The sequence below is a fragment of the Anolis sagrei genome, chromosome Y (assembly GCF_037176765.1).
Source record: "Anolis sagrei isolate rAnoSag1 chromosome Y, rAnoSag1.mat, whole genome shotgun sequence".
Lineage (NCBI taxonomy): Eukaryota > Metazoa > Chordata > Lepidosauria > Squamata > Dactyloidae > Anolis > Anolis sagrei.
In genome coordinates, this window is record NC_090035.1 from 8,372,365 (window position 1) to 8,387,670 (window position 15,306).

General features: G+C 46.3%; 1 protein-coding gene across 1 annotated transcript in view; it reads right to left on the bottom strand.

The window, feature by feature from the left end:
- Window positions 1–13,964, bottom strand: part of LOC132782161 (beta-1,3-N-acetylglucosaminyltransferase lunatic fringe) — a 51,317-nt gene extending 37,353 nt beyond the window's left edge. The window contains exon 1 of the mRNA XM_067461773.1: window positions 13,500–13,964. Within this exon, the coding sequence (XP_067317874.1) occupies window positions 13,500–13,862 (363 nt within the window). The 5' untranslated portion in view covers window positions 13,863–13,964. The remainder of the gene's footprint in view (window positions 1–13,499) is intronic.
- Between the last annotated feature and the right edge of the window lie 1,342 nt (window positions 13,965–15,306).

Consider the following 15,306-nt stretch of genomic DNA (forward strand, 5'->3'; position numbering starts at 1 on the left):
AAATTGCATTGGATAAACCACATCAACTCTAGTTTCTGATACAGAACATATATGCCATCCAGCAGTCACCATTTGGAAGTCCCCGTTGGTGCAGCAGGTTGAACTGCTGAGCTGCTGTACTTGCAGACCAAAATCCAGGGAGTGGGGGTGAGCTCCTGCTGTTAGCCACAACTTCTGCCAACCTTGTTGTTGTTCATTCATTCAGTTGTTTCCGACTCTTCGTGACCTCATGGACCAGCCCACACCAGGGCTCCCTGTCGGCCGTCACCACCCCAGCTCCTTCAAGGTCAATCCAGTCACTTCAAGGATGCCATCCGTCCACCTTGCCCGTGGTCGGCCCCTCTTCCTTTTTCCTTCCATTTCCCCCAGCATAATTGTCTTCTCTAAGCTTTCCTGTCTCCTCATGATGTGGCCAAAGCGTGAAGGTAATAGTGCTCCATGCAGTCATGCTGGCCATATGACTTTGGAGGTGTCTATGGACAACGCTGGCTCTTCAGCTTAGAAATGGAGATGAGCACCAACCCACAGAGTCATACACGACTAAACTTAAGGTCAAGGGAAAACCTTTAACTTTACATTTAGTCACCATCCGCTCACCCCTAAAACTATATTTAATCATCTAGAGCTTATGTAGAAGTAATATTTCATAGGTAATCAGCATCTCACCTCTCGACATCCCTGTTGCCTTAGCGCTCGCTATAAGTGGCTTTCCTGAGACCAGTCACTCTCGTTGCCGTGTGATTTTGAGGTAATGGTGTAGTAATGGTGAGGCCGCGGATCATATTTTCGTTCTTGTTGACCACTAATGGTCCACGGACTACAGGTTGGGAACCACCGCTCTAGATCCCCCGGTCTTGTCATTTATACCTTCCAATATCTCACAGAGAAAAACTATGGGACATACAAAGAAGGAACATTGATAAAAGTTGGTAAACGTTTTCAGTGAAGGCATAAAACCAAAGCTAAGGGAAGCTGCAGCAGTCTGCTTTTGCCTGAGCCAACTGGGAAAGCCAAGATCCACAGTCCTCTCTTCTTTCCATCATTGAGTCAACCAAGAACAAAGTACTTTGCACTCACTTGGCTGCAATGGAAATAAGCTGAAAATAAAGTGGGAAAGTGGGATGTTTTTAAAGCTGCTGAAAAAGTAGGATGACAGAAGGTTAAACAGGACTGTTTTGGGTAAATTGGAACCATTTCAACAGAACAATTTCAACAGAAAGGAGGAAACCATGAAAATGAACAAAATCTGGCTACCAGTATTAAAAAAACCCCTCTAAAATTACAAAAGCAAAACAACAGAGGGGAAACAATCAGGCACATCTAATCACCTCTCAACAAAAGATTGCCCCAGGCAATGCCAGGCCATCAAATGCTAATCAAGGTGGTCGGTTGAAACATTCGTACCTAGCTCCAACAGACAAGAGTTCTTTGCCCCACCCTGGTCATTCCACAGATATATAAACCCACTTTCCTAGTTCCAACAGACCTCACTACCTCTGAGGATGCTTGCCATAGATGTAGGTGAAACGTCAGGAGAAAATGCCTCTAGAACATGGCCACATAGCCCGAAAAAACCTACGACAACCCAGTGGTTCCGGCCATGAAAGCCTTCGACAATACATTAAATTGGAACAGTTGGGACTTTGTGCTGCATTTCACCTCCTGGGAGATTCTTAAATAAGTCGTGCACCCCAGTATTGTTTATAACCAAAACCAACACTCCACTTCCATGTATGGACAATTTTGGCAGACTGTGCAGCTTCAAGAAGAGTGTCCAAAGGTAAATAACGGATCCCACCATCAGACCTCCCACGATCGCCCACTATAGGACAATAAAGCGCTAGAAGAGAGGAAGAAATGAGACTTTTCATGGGCCAATAACATGGTGATTTAGGACTGTTCTGCATTAAAAGCGGGCAGAATAAGACATTAATGGCTGATCTGGCACCCTGCCGTACTATACAGTTGTAGCACTATGACTCCACTTTCAATGCCATGGTTTGGGAAGATGTGCTTCAGACTCCTCTCCATTCCTCTTGCTTTCGAGAACCCCTTCGTTTTCCAAGCCCTCTGACCCTCAGCTTCTCCATTAACTGGATTAACAAAATGAAATGCAACCCAATGCGGTTTCCCTTCCTCTTTGCGGTTGGCGAAGCAGAGCTCAGAGCCGAGCCAGCCTGCCTCCAGATTGCGCAGCGGCCACAGGAAGGAAGGATGTTCGCTTTTCTCGATCTTACAACACTCTGGGTGCAACTGAAAAAGAGGAATGCTTGCTTTAGCAGTGTTTGCTGACCCAAGGAAAGAGAGACCGAGAAGCATTTTAGGTCAGCCTCTTAAGGTTGGTTTCAATGCTGCCAAAAAAATCTTGCAACAAGGCAGAAGGAAGAAAGCTGTATGAAGATGACTAAAATCATCAAGGGTCTGGAGAACAAGCCCTATGAGGAGCGGCTTAAAGAGCTGGGCATGTTTAGCCTGAAGAAGAGAAGGCTGAGAGGAGACATGATAGCCATGTATAAGTATGTGAAGGGAAGTCATAGGGAGGAGGGAGCAAGCTTGTTTTTCGCTGTCCTGGAGACTAGGACGCAATGGAACAATGGCTTCAAACTACAGGAAAGAAAGGAGATTCCACCTAGAATCATAGAATCAAAGAGTTGGAAGAGACCTCATGGGCCATCCAGTCCAACATGTTGGCTACATGACTTTGGAGGTGTGTACAGACAACACCGGCTCTTCGACTTAGAATCATAGAATTGGAAGAGACCTCATGGGCCATCCAGTCCAACCCCCTGCCAAGAAGCAGGAATATTGCATTCAAAGCACCCCTGACAAATGGCCATCAAGCCTCTGTTTAAAAGCTTCCAAAGAAGGAGCCTCCACCACACTCCCGGGCAGAGAGTTCCACTGCTGAACGGCTCTCACAGTCAGGAAGTTCTTCCTTGTGTTCAGATTGAATCTCCTTTTTTGTAGTTTGAAGCCATTGTTTCGCGTCCTATCTCCAGGGAAGCAGAAAACAAGCTTGCTCCCTCCTCCCTGTGGCTTCCTCTCACATATTTATACATGGCTATCATATCTCCTCTCAGCCTTCTCTTCTTCAGGCTAAACATGCCCAGCTCCTTAAGCCGCTCCTCATAGGGCTTGTTCTCCAGACTCCTTACAGGGTTTTTGCAAACCTGTTCCTGATAACACCTGGCCAAATTACAGTTATGAACTAGCAACGAAAATAATGTTATGGTTGGGGGTCACTACAAGATGGGGGACTGTATTAAGGGGTTGCGGCATTCGGAAGGTTGAGAACCACTGGTCTATACTAAGCTAACTGAACTGTTCTTCATTGAGGACTTGAGGCTTGGCCAGTGTGGGGCTGAATCCCAACACTTGGCGTATGGGATTTCAGCCTGGCAATTCCAGGGGAAGTTCCCATAACACCTCGAGAAACACGCACCCACACAAGATTTCCGTGCCAGTGCAGAACAGAGGAAGGCTGAACTCAAACCAAAAGATGCACCCACTCGCTTTCGGTCGCACTTTGACTAACTGCAGCAACTTCCCTCTGAACAGCAGAAGATGCGATTACGGAGGAAGAGGTTAACACAGTCAAAAGAGACGTTCTGTGAAACGGGACTCTTTTCTGATCCACTTTACAGGAAGACTAAACGAAATGCAAAGATACAGAATGGGGGACAATGCCTGGCTCGAGAGCAGTAAGTGTGAAAAAGATCTTGGAGTCCTCGTGGACAACAAGTCAAACATGAGCCAACAATGTGATGTGGCGGCAAAAAACGCCAATGGGATTTTGGCCTGAATCAAGAGGAGCATAGTGTCTAGATCCAGGGAAGGAATGCTACCCCTCTATTCCGCTTTGGTTAGACCACACCTGGAATATTGTGTCCAATTCTGGGCACCACAACTCAAGAGAGATATTGACAAGCTGGAATGTGTCCAGAGGAGGGCGACTAAAATGATCAAGGGTCTGGAGAACAAGCCCTATGAGGAGCGGCTTAAGGAGCTGGGCATGTTTAGCCTGAAGAAGAGAAGGCTGAGAGGAGATATGATAGCCATGTATAAATATGTGAGAGGAAGCCACAGGGAGGAGGAGGGAGCAAGCTTGTTTTCCGCTTCCTTGGAGACGAGGACGCGGAACAATGGCTTCAAACTACAAGAGAGGAGATTCCATCTGAACATGAGGAAGAACTTCCTGACTGTGAGAGCCGTTCAGCAGTGGAACTCTCTGCCCCGGAGTGTGGTGGAGGCTCCTTCTTTGGAAGCTTTTAAACAGAGGCTGGATGGCCATCTGTCAGGGGTGATTTGAATGCAATATTCCTGCTTCTTGGCAGGGGGTTGGACTGGATGGCCCATGAGGTCTCTTCCAATTCTTTTGATTCTTGGATTCTATGATAAGACGCACTACAACACAGACATTCGCAAGAGACCTTTGCCCACACAGTGTCAGCACTGAACTGGAAATGTTAGGACCCCAAGGTCTTTGAAAAGAGGCATTTTGTAATCAAGGGCCTCAGAAATAGTTGGCTTGGATGTCCTCTAAACCCACTTCCTACTCCTTACTGGGTTTTTGCAAACCTGCTCCTGATAACATCGCAAAATCATCAAGTTTAGCTCAGACTGCACACAATAAGGCCTTCCTAGCTAGCACTTTAGTGGAGGCTGCTAAAAAGATAGAAGCAAGAGAAGAATTACACTATGCAACAAAATTTGGAAGAAATAATCTATTTCTGGTTTGAAGGTGTTCTTTCCTGTTTAGTTGTGGGTTCCTTACTCCAAAAGTAGTTGTACTATTCCAGAAACTTCATTAGGAAACAACATTCTGAACTCCCCCAATGATGGAATTGAACCAAACTTGTCACACAGAACTCCCATGACCAACAGAAAACACTGGAAGGGTTTGGTGGGCATTGTCCTTGGTTTTTGGTGTTGTAGTTCACCTATATCCAGAGAGCACTGTCTACTCAAACAATGGTGGATCTGGACCAAACTTGGCACGAATATTCAATAGGTCCAAATGTGAACACTAGTGGAGTTTGGACAAAATAGACGTTGACATTTGGAGTTGGAGTTTCTGGGATTTATAGTTTGTCTACAATCAAAGAGGATTCTGGACCCCACCAATGATAGAATTGGGCCAAACTTCCCACACAGAACTCCCATGACCAACAGAAAATAGTGGGAGGGTTTGGTGAGCATTGACCATGGGTTTTGGAGTTCTAGTTCACCTATATCCAGAAAGTACTGTGGGCTCAAACAATGACCGATCTGGACCAAACTTAACACGAATACTCAATATGCCCAAATGTGAACACTGGTAGAGTTTGGGGGACATAGACCTTTACATTTGGGAGTTGGAGTTGCTGGGATTTATAGTTCACCTACAATCAAAGAGCATACTGAACCCCAACAATGATAGAATTGGGCCAAACTTCCCACACAGAACCACCATGACCAACAGAAAATACTGGAGGGATCTGGGTGGAATTCAGAGTGATTTAAGGGAGATATAGTTCACCTACATATGGAGAGCACTGTAAACCCAAACAATAAAGGGAGGATTCGCTGTCTGTTGCCAAAAAGGAACAGAATGACAGGCGGAGAGATCTTCAGCCTTCTCTGCTAAAGGGGTTCATAAGACCATCAGAAAGATGTGTTTTCTGATGGTCTTTGGAGACTCCCCTGACACCCTCCTCATGACCCCCAAGTTGAGAAACACTGATCAACACTGCAGAATTAATGTAATTTGATTCCACTTTAACTGCCATGGCTCAATGCTATGAAATCATGGGAGTTGTAACTTTTCAAAGTCTTTCTCCACCGGGTTGTTGTAAGTTTTTTGGGGTATATGGCCATGTTCTAGAGGCATTCTCTCTTGATGTTTCGCCTGCATCTATGGCAAGCACTCTCAGGAGGATGCCAAAGAGTACTGGTGCCTGCACCAAACCACAAATGCCTGCACCAAACCACAAATCCCAGCATCTCATAGCACTGAGCTGCGGCACTTAAAGCAGGGTCAGACTGTCTTAATTCTACAATGCAGGCCTCTGAACCTGAGCAGACCTCCTCTTGCTCCGTCCAGGTATATTTTCCCCACTTATTCCTCGAGTCTGAGCGGAGAGGTGTTATCCTGTGGCGGACCAGACGGATGTCCTCCCAGGACGAAACCCGCGCCTCGGAGCCCCCCATCTCTAGGCAACCTGACCTGGACACGGCTGGCTCCAGCTCCCTCTTCTTCTCCTCCCCGCCCGGCTTCTCCTGTTCCCACGGAAAAGAGCCCCGCACACAAGCGGCTCCAAAGCCTTTCTCAGCCCCCAGGAGAAAAGGGGCTTTGTTAGCTGGCCCGGGGAGACAGCGTGAGAGCCGAGCCGCAAGGCACTGGGAAGCCGAAAGGACAAAACGACCGGGAACAAAAAAATAGGAGCCAGAAGAAAGACCCAAGCCACGAGAAAAAAGGGACAGCCTTTCCCAGGGTTGGCTGTAGGTGTTGAGGCCTTCCCCACCTCCGGGTTGCACAGAAATGCAAACTCCTACAAGTGAGCCTTTGGGGTAGATAGCCAAGCCATTAGTATAGGACTCCAAGGAGATGTATGACAGTGGCTCCAATGGCTTCAGGTTAAACTATGTTACACTATGTAACCAAATTTGACAATTTTTCTGTTCCTAGTCTGAAAGTGTTCTTTCTTCTTTAATTGTGCAATCTTTACTCTTAAAGTAGTTGTTCTAATCCAGAAACTTTGTTTTTTGGGTACCACAAACTATGTTGAATTGGAAACGACATTTATAACCCACGAACAAAAAATTGTGTTATTTGCTATGTCTATATAGTGGGCAGTTTGGAAACACAAGTCTTCTGCATGACCCTGGGCCTTCCAGCAGCCTTGAAAGTTGGACTCCATTGTAAAGAAAAAGGAGAGTAGCCTTCATTTTGGAATTTTTGCCATGGAAACTAGAAACCAAAAGGAGAATTGAGATTGGTAGATTTGGACAGCTATCCTCACTATCAAGCTGGCCTGAGAATAGGGCAGCTTGTTCCCTCTTGCAGACTCAACTCAAGGAGGTGTTTGGTACAGTCGCAGCCCAGATGGTGCTGGCAGATGGCACCAAGGGCTGCTGTGCCAACCTTTTGTTTCCAGGTGACGGACAGGTTTGTCTCTGTATCTCTTGCACAAACCTCGGAAACTTAGGAGCTGCCGGTAGGGAGAGCTAATTCGCAAAAAAGGACATTTGGGAAAAGTTGGTTTGGGCAAAGCACAACCTCCCAGATGTTGTTGGAATCTAACTCTCAACATCCTTCATCATGATGGGACTTGTAGTCCGAGAACAGGTGGAGGGAGATGTGATTCCCACCCCTGCATGAAACAGAGTTGGAAGGAGCCTCATGATCATCTAGTCCAACTCAATCCAGCATTTAAGTCCAGAATGTTGGAATGAATGTTTGTTTACATTTTGTTGTTGTTCATTCGTTCAGTCGTCTCCAACTCTTCGTGACCTCATGGACCAGCCCACGCCAGAGCTCCCTGTCGGCCGTCACCACCCCCAGCTCCTTCAAGGTCAGTCCAGTCACTTCAAGGATGCCATCCATCCATCTTGCCCTTGGTCGGCCCCTCTTCCTTTTGCCTTCCACTTTCCCCAGCATAATTTGTTTACATAGTGTGTGCATATATATGTGTGTGTACAAATATTTGTGCATGTATATGTATTATGTGTATATATACATATACCTACACAACATATATGCATACACATATGTGTATATATGCATATAACATGTGTGTATGCATATATGTTGTGTATATATACACACAACATATATGCATTCAGACATGTGTATGCATGCAGTTACACATGTATGCATATGTTGTATAGGTATATGTATATACACACAACATATATGCACATACATATATGATGCACATGTGTATATACATATGTCTCTGGGTGTTTGTATATATACACACACACGTCATTTGCATGTGTTGCCAGGTTGTCTTGAACACACTAAGAATGGGAACAACAATGTTCATTGTGTAAGACAGGGAGGCTAATGTTGGAGCCCAATCAGGGCAACTCCAGCAATGTATATATGTTGTGTATATATATGTATATGACACACACATGTGTATACACATATGTCTCTGTGTGTATGTATGTATATATACATACACACTTCATCTGCATGTGTTGCCAGGTTGTCTTGAACTCACTAAGAATGGGCACAACAGTGTTCATTGTATAAGACAGGGAGGCAAATGCTGAAGCCCAATCAGGGCAACTCCAGCAATGCAGGGATAATAAAGGCTGCTGGGAGATACAACCCAACAATAGGATGATTCCCATCCTGCTTCCATGGAGACTAGGACGCAATGGAACAATTGCTTCAAACTACAAGAGAGGAGATTCCACCTGAACACGAGGAAGAACTTCCTGACGGTGAGAGCCGTTCAGCAGTGGAACTCTCTGCCCCAGAGTGTGGTGGAGGCTCCTTCTCTGGAAGCTTTTAAACAGAGGCTGGATGGCCATCTGTCAAGGGTGATTTGAATGCAATATTCCTGCTTCTTGGCAGGGGGTTGGACTGGATGGCCCATGAGGTCTCTTCCAACTCTTCGATTCTATGATTCTATGAATTAGGAGCCGTGGTGGCACAATGGGTTAAACCCTTGTGTCGGCTGGACTGCTGACCAGAAGGTTGCTGCTTTGAATTTTACGAGACAGGGTGAGCCCCATCTGTCAGCTCTAGCTTGCAATGACATGAGAAAAGCCTCCCAGCAGGTTGGTAACACATCCGGGCATCCCCTGGGCAACGTCTCTATGGACAGTCAATTCTCTCACACCAGAAGTGACTTGCAGTATGTCCTTAGTCACTAATGACACAATAAAATCCTTGAATTATTACACTATGTAACATGATTTTTGTTACATAGTGTAATATGTTCCAGATGTCATTTCCTAATGGCTTCTATCCTGAAAACATGGGGAAAGTTAATTAAGCTGCAAAAACTGCAGTTTTTGGGTATATCTTGCAGCACATTTTACTCCAGTTTTGAGGGACACTTTACTCTAGTTTTTCAATGAGTATCTCGTCAAGCAGGCATAGGCAAACTTCAAAGCCCTCCAGGTGTTTTGGACTTCAACTCCCACAATTCCTAACAGCCGGTAGGCTGTTAGGAATTGTGGGAGTTGAAGTCCAAAACACCTGGAGGGCTTTGAAGTTTAGCCATACCTGTCGCAGAGTCTCAAACAATTCAATCTAGTTAGTGGTAGCCAAAGTTTCTACTTGCAAAGTAAGGACTGCACAATTAAATAGGAAATAACACTTTCAAAACAGGAATAGAATTTATTTTTCGAATTTTGCTATATAGTTTTATGTGTCTTCTTTTTCCCTGTACTCTTTGTGGTTCTTTTAAAAACTCCCTCTCTCCACTTTTCCTTAGAAGGAAGCTTGTTTGGGAATGGAGTTGCTCACAGGTGCAACCAGCTTAGATCCTAAGGGCTTTTTGATTTGCAGGGACCTCCCCTGCCCTTCAAGCCAGACTTATCTATTCCATCTGCAATACCTGGAGGGGAAATCCATTCCATGCAAAGCCTGTATAATGTTACAGGTGCATCCCTGTTGCATTCCACAGAATTAGGTCTGAGTAGGTCTTCAGTGGTCAAGTGCCATGAGCTTACAAAAGCCCTGCTCCTCATGAAGGTAAACAGCTAGAAATGCTTTTCTTATATAATCAAATACATATGCCTATTGATTGACAGCATCTTGAAATACAGAAGGAGAATATTTGGGAAAGGAGGGCTGCTTAGAGCAGTGGTTCTCACCCTTCCTAATGCCGTGACCCCTTAATACAGTTCCTCATGTTGTGGTGATCCCCAACCATAACATTATTTTCGTTGCTACTTCAGAACTGTAATTTTGCTCCTGTTATGTATCGTAATGTAAATATCTGATACACAGGATGTATCTTCATTTACTGGACCACATTTGGCACAAATAACCAATACAACCAAATGTGAACACTGGTGGGGTTGGGGAGGGGGATTGATTTTGTCATTTGGAAGTAGTAGTTGCTGGGATTTATAGTTCACATACAATCAAAAAACATTCTAATCTTCACCAACGATGGAATTGAACCAAACTTGGCACACAGAACCCCCATGACCAACAGATAATACTAGAAGGGTTTGGTGGGCATTGGCCTTGAGTTTTGGAATTATAGTTCACTTGCATCTAGAGAGCTGTGGACTCAAGCAATGATGGATCTGGACCAAACTTTACATCCAGAGAGCATCGTGAAACAAGGATGGATCTGGACCAAACTTGGCACGAATATTCCATATGTCCAAATATGAATACAGATGGAGTTTGGGGAAAATAGACCTTGACATTTGTGAGTTGTAGTTGCTGAGATGTATAGTTCACCTACAATTAAAGAGCATTCTGAACTCTACCAATGATGGAATTGAACCAAACTTCCCACACAGAACTCCCATAACCAACAGAAAATAGTGGAAGAGTTTGGTGTGCATTGGCCTTGAGTTTTAGAGTTGTAGTTCACCTGCATCCAGAGAGCACTGTGGACTCAAACAATGATGGATCTGCACCAAACTTGGCACGAATCCTCAATAGGCCCAAATGTGAACACTGGTGGAGTTTGGGGAAAATAGACCTTGATATTTGGGAGTTGTAGTTGCTGGGACCTACAATCAAAGAGCATTCTGAACTCCACCAGTGATGGAATTGAACCAAACTTGGCACACAGAACTCCCACGACCAACAGATAATACTGGAATGATTTGGTGAGCAATGACCCTGAGTTTTGGAGTTTTAGTTCACCTACATCCAGAGAGTACTGTGGACTCAAGCAATGATGGATCTGGACCAAACTTGGCACGAATACTCAGTAGGCCCAACTGGGAACACTGTTGGAGTTTGGGGAAAATAGACCTTGATATTTGGGATTTATAGAGCTCCCATGGCCAACATAAAATACTGGAAGGGTTTGGTGGGCATTGACCTTGATTTCTGGAGTTGTAGTTCACTTACATCCCCAGGTTGAGAAACGGTGGATTAGAGCTTTGCTGAGAATTGTCTTTCCCTTTTCAGCCCAAGAGCCCTGTCTTTCTTTCTGATCCCTTCTTTCTATCTGACAAGTCCAGCCCAGCAAAACAAATCGCATTTCATGCCCATCACCCCTCTGATCGTCTCAAGGAAAAATCAAATAAAAGGAGGAGGAAGGGGAGAAAATGGGGCAGAGGGAGGAGAGGATTTAAACAATCCGTTGAGTCCCCAACACTCAGGCCGAAGGGAAAACCTCCCCGTTTTAAACCCATTCCTTTTTCATATCCTTCCCAGGCACAAAAGGACCGCAAAGGCTGTGTCTACACTGGAGGATGAATGCAGTGCTGACTCCACTTTCATGGCTCAATGCAATGGGGTCCTGGAAATTGTAGTTTGGAGAGGAACCAGAGCAGAGAAGGCAAAAGCCATTAGATGATTGCAGCTCCCATTATCCCATCACCATCTGCATCTAATCCACAGTGTAGACGTGCCCAGAGACTTGTAGCACACGTAAACCTAAGCAAACCTATCCAGATGTATTCAGAGGCGGGCTGCCATTGCTATTGCCTTCCTCTGAGGCTGAGAGAGTGTGACTTTCCTATTGATAGAACTCCTATTAGCTGCTTGAGGCGCTTTATTTTTAATGCCTGCCTTCCTTTTATGCGCTCTGTCCCAACTCCAGGGAATTAGGGAAGTCAAGTGTGCCTCTGAGCATACACAGAGTGCTTTAAAGCAAAACAGGAGTCCTATTGGCAGCTTGAGGCACTTCATTTTGACAGACTGACTTCCTTCTATGCATTCGGTCCCAACTGCAGGGAAGGCGGGAAGTCAAGTGTGCCTCTGAGCATGTACAGAGTGCTTTGAAGCAAAATTGGCCTCTGAGCATGCACAGAATGCATTTCCGCAAAACGGAGCTCCTATTTGCAGCTTGAGGTACTTTATTTTTAACGACTGCCTTCCTACTATGCACTTTGTCCCATTTGCAGGGAGTACCAGAAGTCAAGCTTACCTCTGACCATGCACAGAGTGCATTTCTGCAAAATGGGGGTTTCTATTTGCAGCTTGTGGCACTTCACTTTGGCAGATCTCCCTCCTTCTATGCACTCTATCCCATTTGCAGGGAGTACCAGTAGTCAAGCTTACCTCTGAGCATGCACAGAGAGCATTTCTGCAAGAATAGGTCTCCTATTAGCAGCTTGAGGGGCTTCATTTCTAATGACTGGCTTCCTTCTATGTATTCTGTCCCAACTGCAGGGAAGGCTGGAAGTCAAGCATGCCTCTGAGCATGCACAGAGTGCTTTGAAGCCAAATAAACCTCTGAGCATGCACACAGTGCATTTCTGCAAAATGGGGCTCTTATTTGCGGCTTGATGCATTTTATTTTTAATGACTGCCTTTCTTCTATGTACGCTGTCCCATTTGTAAGGAGTACTAGGAGTCAAGCTTGCCTCTGAGCATGCACAGAGTACTTTTAAGCAAAAAACAGGCCTCTGAGCATGCACAGAGTGCTTTGAAGCAAAACGGGGCTCCTATTTGCAGCTTGAGGCTCTTCATTTTGACAGACCACCTTCCTTCTATGTATTCTCTCCCAAATACAGGGAAGGCAGGAAGTCGAGTGCCTCTGAGCATGCACAGAGTGCATTTCTGCAAAATAGGAGTTCCTATTTGCAGCTTGAGGCACTTCATTTTGACAGACCGCCTTCTTTCTCTGTATTCTGTCCCAAATGCAGGGAAGGCGAGATGTCATGCCTACTTCTGAGCATGCACAGAGTGTTTTGAAGCAAAAATAAGCCTCTGAGCATGCACAGAGAGCATTTCTGCAAAAGAGGGGCTCCTATTTGCAGCCTGAGGCTCATCATTTTGACAGACCGCCTTCCTTCTATGTATTCTGTCCCAAATGCAGGGAAGGCGAAAAGTCATGCCTACTTCTGAGCATGCATAGAGAGCATTTCTGCGAAATGGGGCTCCTATTTGCAGCTTGAGGAGCTTCATTTTTAACTACTGCCTTCCTTCTATGTATGCTGTCCCATTTGCAAGGAGTATTAAGAGTCAAGCTTGCCTCTGAGCATGCACAGAGTGCATTTCTGCAAAAGAGGGGCTCCCATTTGCAGCTTGAGGCTCTTCATTTTGACAGACCGCCTTCCTTCTATGTATTCTGCCCCAAATGCAGGGAAGGCGAGATATCATGCCTACTTCAGAGTGCTTTGAAGCAAAATAAGCCTCTGAGTATGCACAGAGTGCATTTCTGCAAAATAGGGGCTCCTATTTGCAGCTTGAGGCTCTTCATTTTGCCAGACCGCCTTCCTTCTCTGTATTCTTTCCCAAATGCAGGGAAGGCGAGATGTCATGCCTACTTTCAGAGTGCTTTGAAGCCAAATAAGCCTCTGAGCATGCAGAGAGTGCCTTTTTGACCGAGAGGGCTCCCTATTTGCAGCTGGCTTACCATCTCCTTGTGGCGGGAGACCCAGGTGTCGAGGAGCAGCTGGAGGCGGCTCCGGTGGAACTTGGCGGTGGTCTTGACGGCCACGAAGACGTCCCGGGGCGAGAGGGGCTCCACGGGTGGGCGGGGCGCCTCGGCCTGGGGCTCCTTCCCCTCCGGGCCCGGCCCCCCGGCCCTCTTGCTCCGGCTCAGCTGCGAGAAGTACGCCGAGAAGCTCCGGGCGGCGGCGGGCAGGCTGTGCTGGGGCTCCGGAGGAGGCACCGCCTGCTGCTGCTGCTGCTGCTGCTCGGCCACCAGGACCAGGAAGCAGGTCAGCATCGAGCCGGCCAGAGACACCAGCAGCCTCTTCCCGCAGCTTTGCAGCATCCCCGTCCCTTTCCCGTTCCTTCCACACACAACCAAGAACTCAGTCCCAACAGGCTTCCGTCTCGGACCAGAGCGACTCTCCGTTTGCCGCCTGGACAGAGAAGCCGTGCAGAGTGAGTTTGGAAAGGGGCGGGACTCACCTAAGCCACGCCCACAAAGGAGGATAAAGGGGTGGAGTCAGAACGCTGTGCCTGCCAAGGGGGCGTGGCTTTACTAAGCCCCGCCAATAAAGGAGGGTAAGAGGCGGTGGCGAGACTATACAGAAGATCTGTATAGGAAGGATAACAATATCCAGGACAGTTTTGACGGTGTGGTGAATGAATTAGAACCAGACATCCTGAGGAGTGAGGTTGAATGGACCTTAAGAAGCATTGCTAACAACAAGGCAGCAGGAGACGACGGGATCCCAGCTGAACTGTTTAAAATCTTAAAAGATGATGCTGTCAAGGTGATGCATGCCATATGCCAGCAAATATGGAAAACACAAGAATGGCCATCAGACTGGAAAAAATCAACTTATATCCCCATACCAAAAAAGGGAAATGCAAAAGACTGCTCCAACTTCCGTACAGTGGCCCTTATTTCTCATGCCAGGAAGGCAAGACTCCAGCAATACATGGAGCGAGAGCTGCCAGACGTTCAAGCTGGGTTTAGAAAAGGCAGAGGAACGAGAGACCAGATTGCCAATATCCGGATGCTGGATAATGGAGAAAGGCAGGGAGTTTCAGAAAAACACCTACTTCTGCTTCATTGACTATTCTAAAGCCTTTGACGGTGTGGATCATAATAAATTGTGGCAAGTTCTTGGTGGGATGGGCATCCCAAGCCACCTTGTCTCTCTCCTGAGGAATCTGTACAAGGACCAAGTCTCAACAGTCAGAACTGACCACGGAACAGGAGACGGGTTCAAGATTGGGAAAGGCGTACGGCAAGGCTGCATCCTCTCACCCAACCTTTTTAACTTGTATGCAGAACACATCATGCGATGTGGGGGGCTGGATGAATGCAAAGCTGGGGTGAAAATTGCTGGAAGAAACATTAACAACCTCAGATATGCAGATGACACCACTCTGATGGCCGAAAGCGAGGAGGAGCTGAGGAGCCTTCTAATCAAGGTGAAAGAAGAAAGCGCAAAAGCCGGGTTGCAGCTAAACGTCAAAAAAACCAAGATTATGGCAACAAGAATGATTGACAACTGGAAAATAGAGGGAGAAACCGTGGAGGCCGTGACAGACTTTGTATTTCTAGGCGCAAAGATGACTGCAGATGCAGACAGTAGCCAGGAAATCAGAAGACGCTTCCTTCTTGGGAGGAGAGCAATGTCCAGTCTCGACAAAATAGTGAAGAGTAGAGACATCAGACTGGCAACAAAGATCCGCCTAGTCAAAGCCATGGTATTCCCTGTAGTAACCTACGGATGTGAGAGCTGGACCTTAGGGAAGGC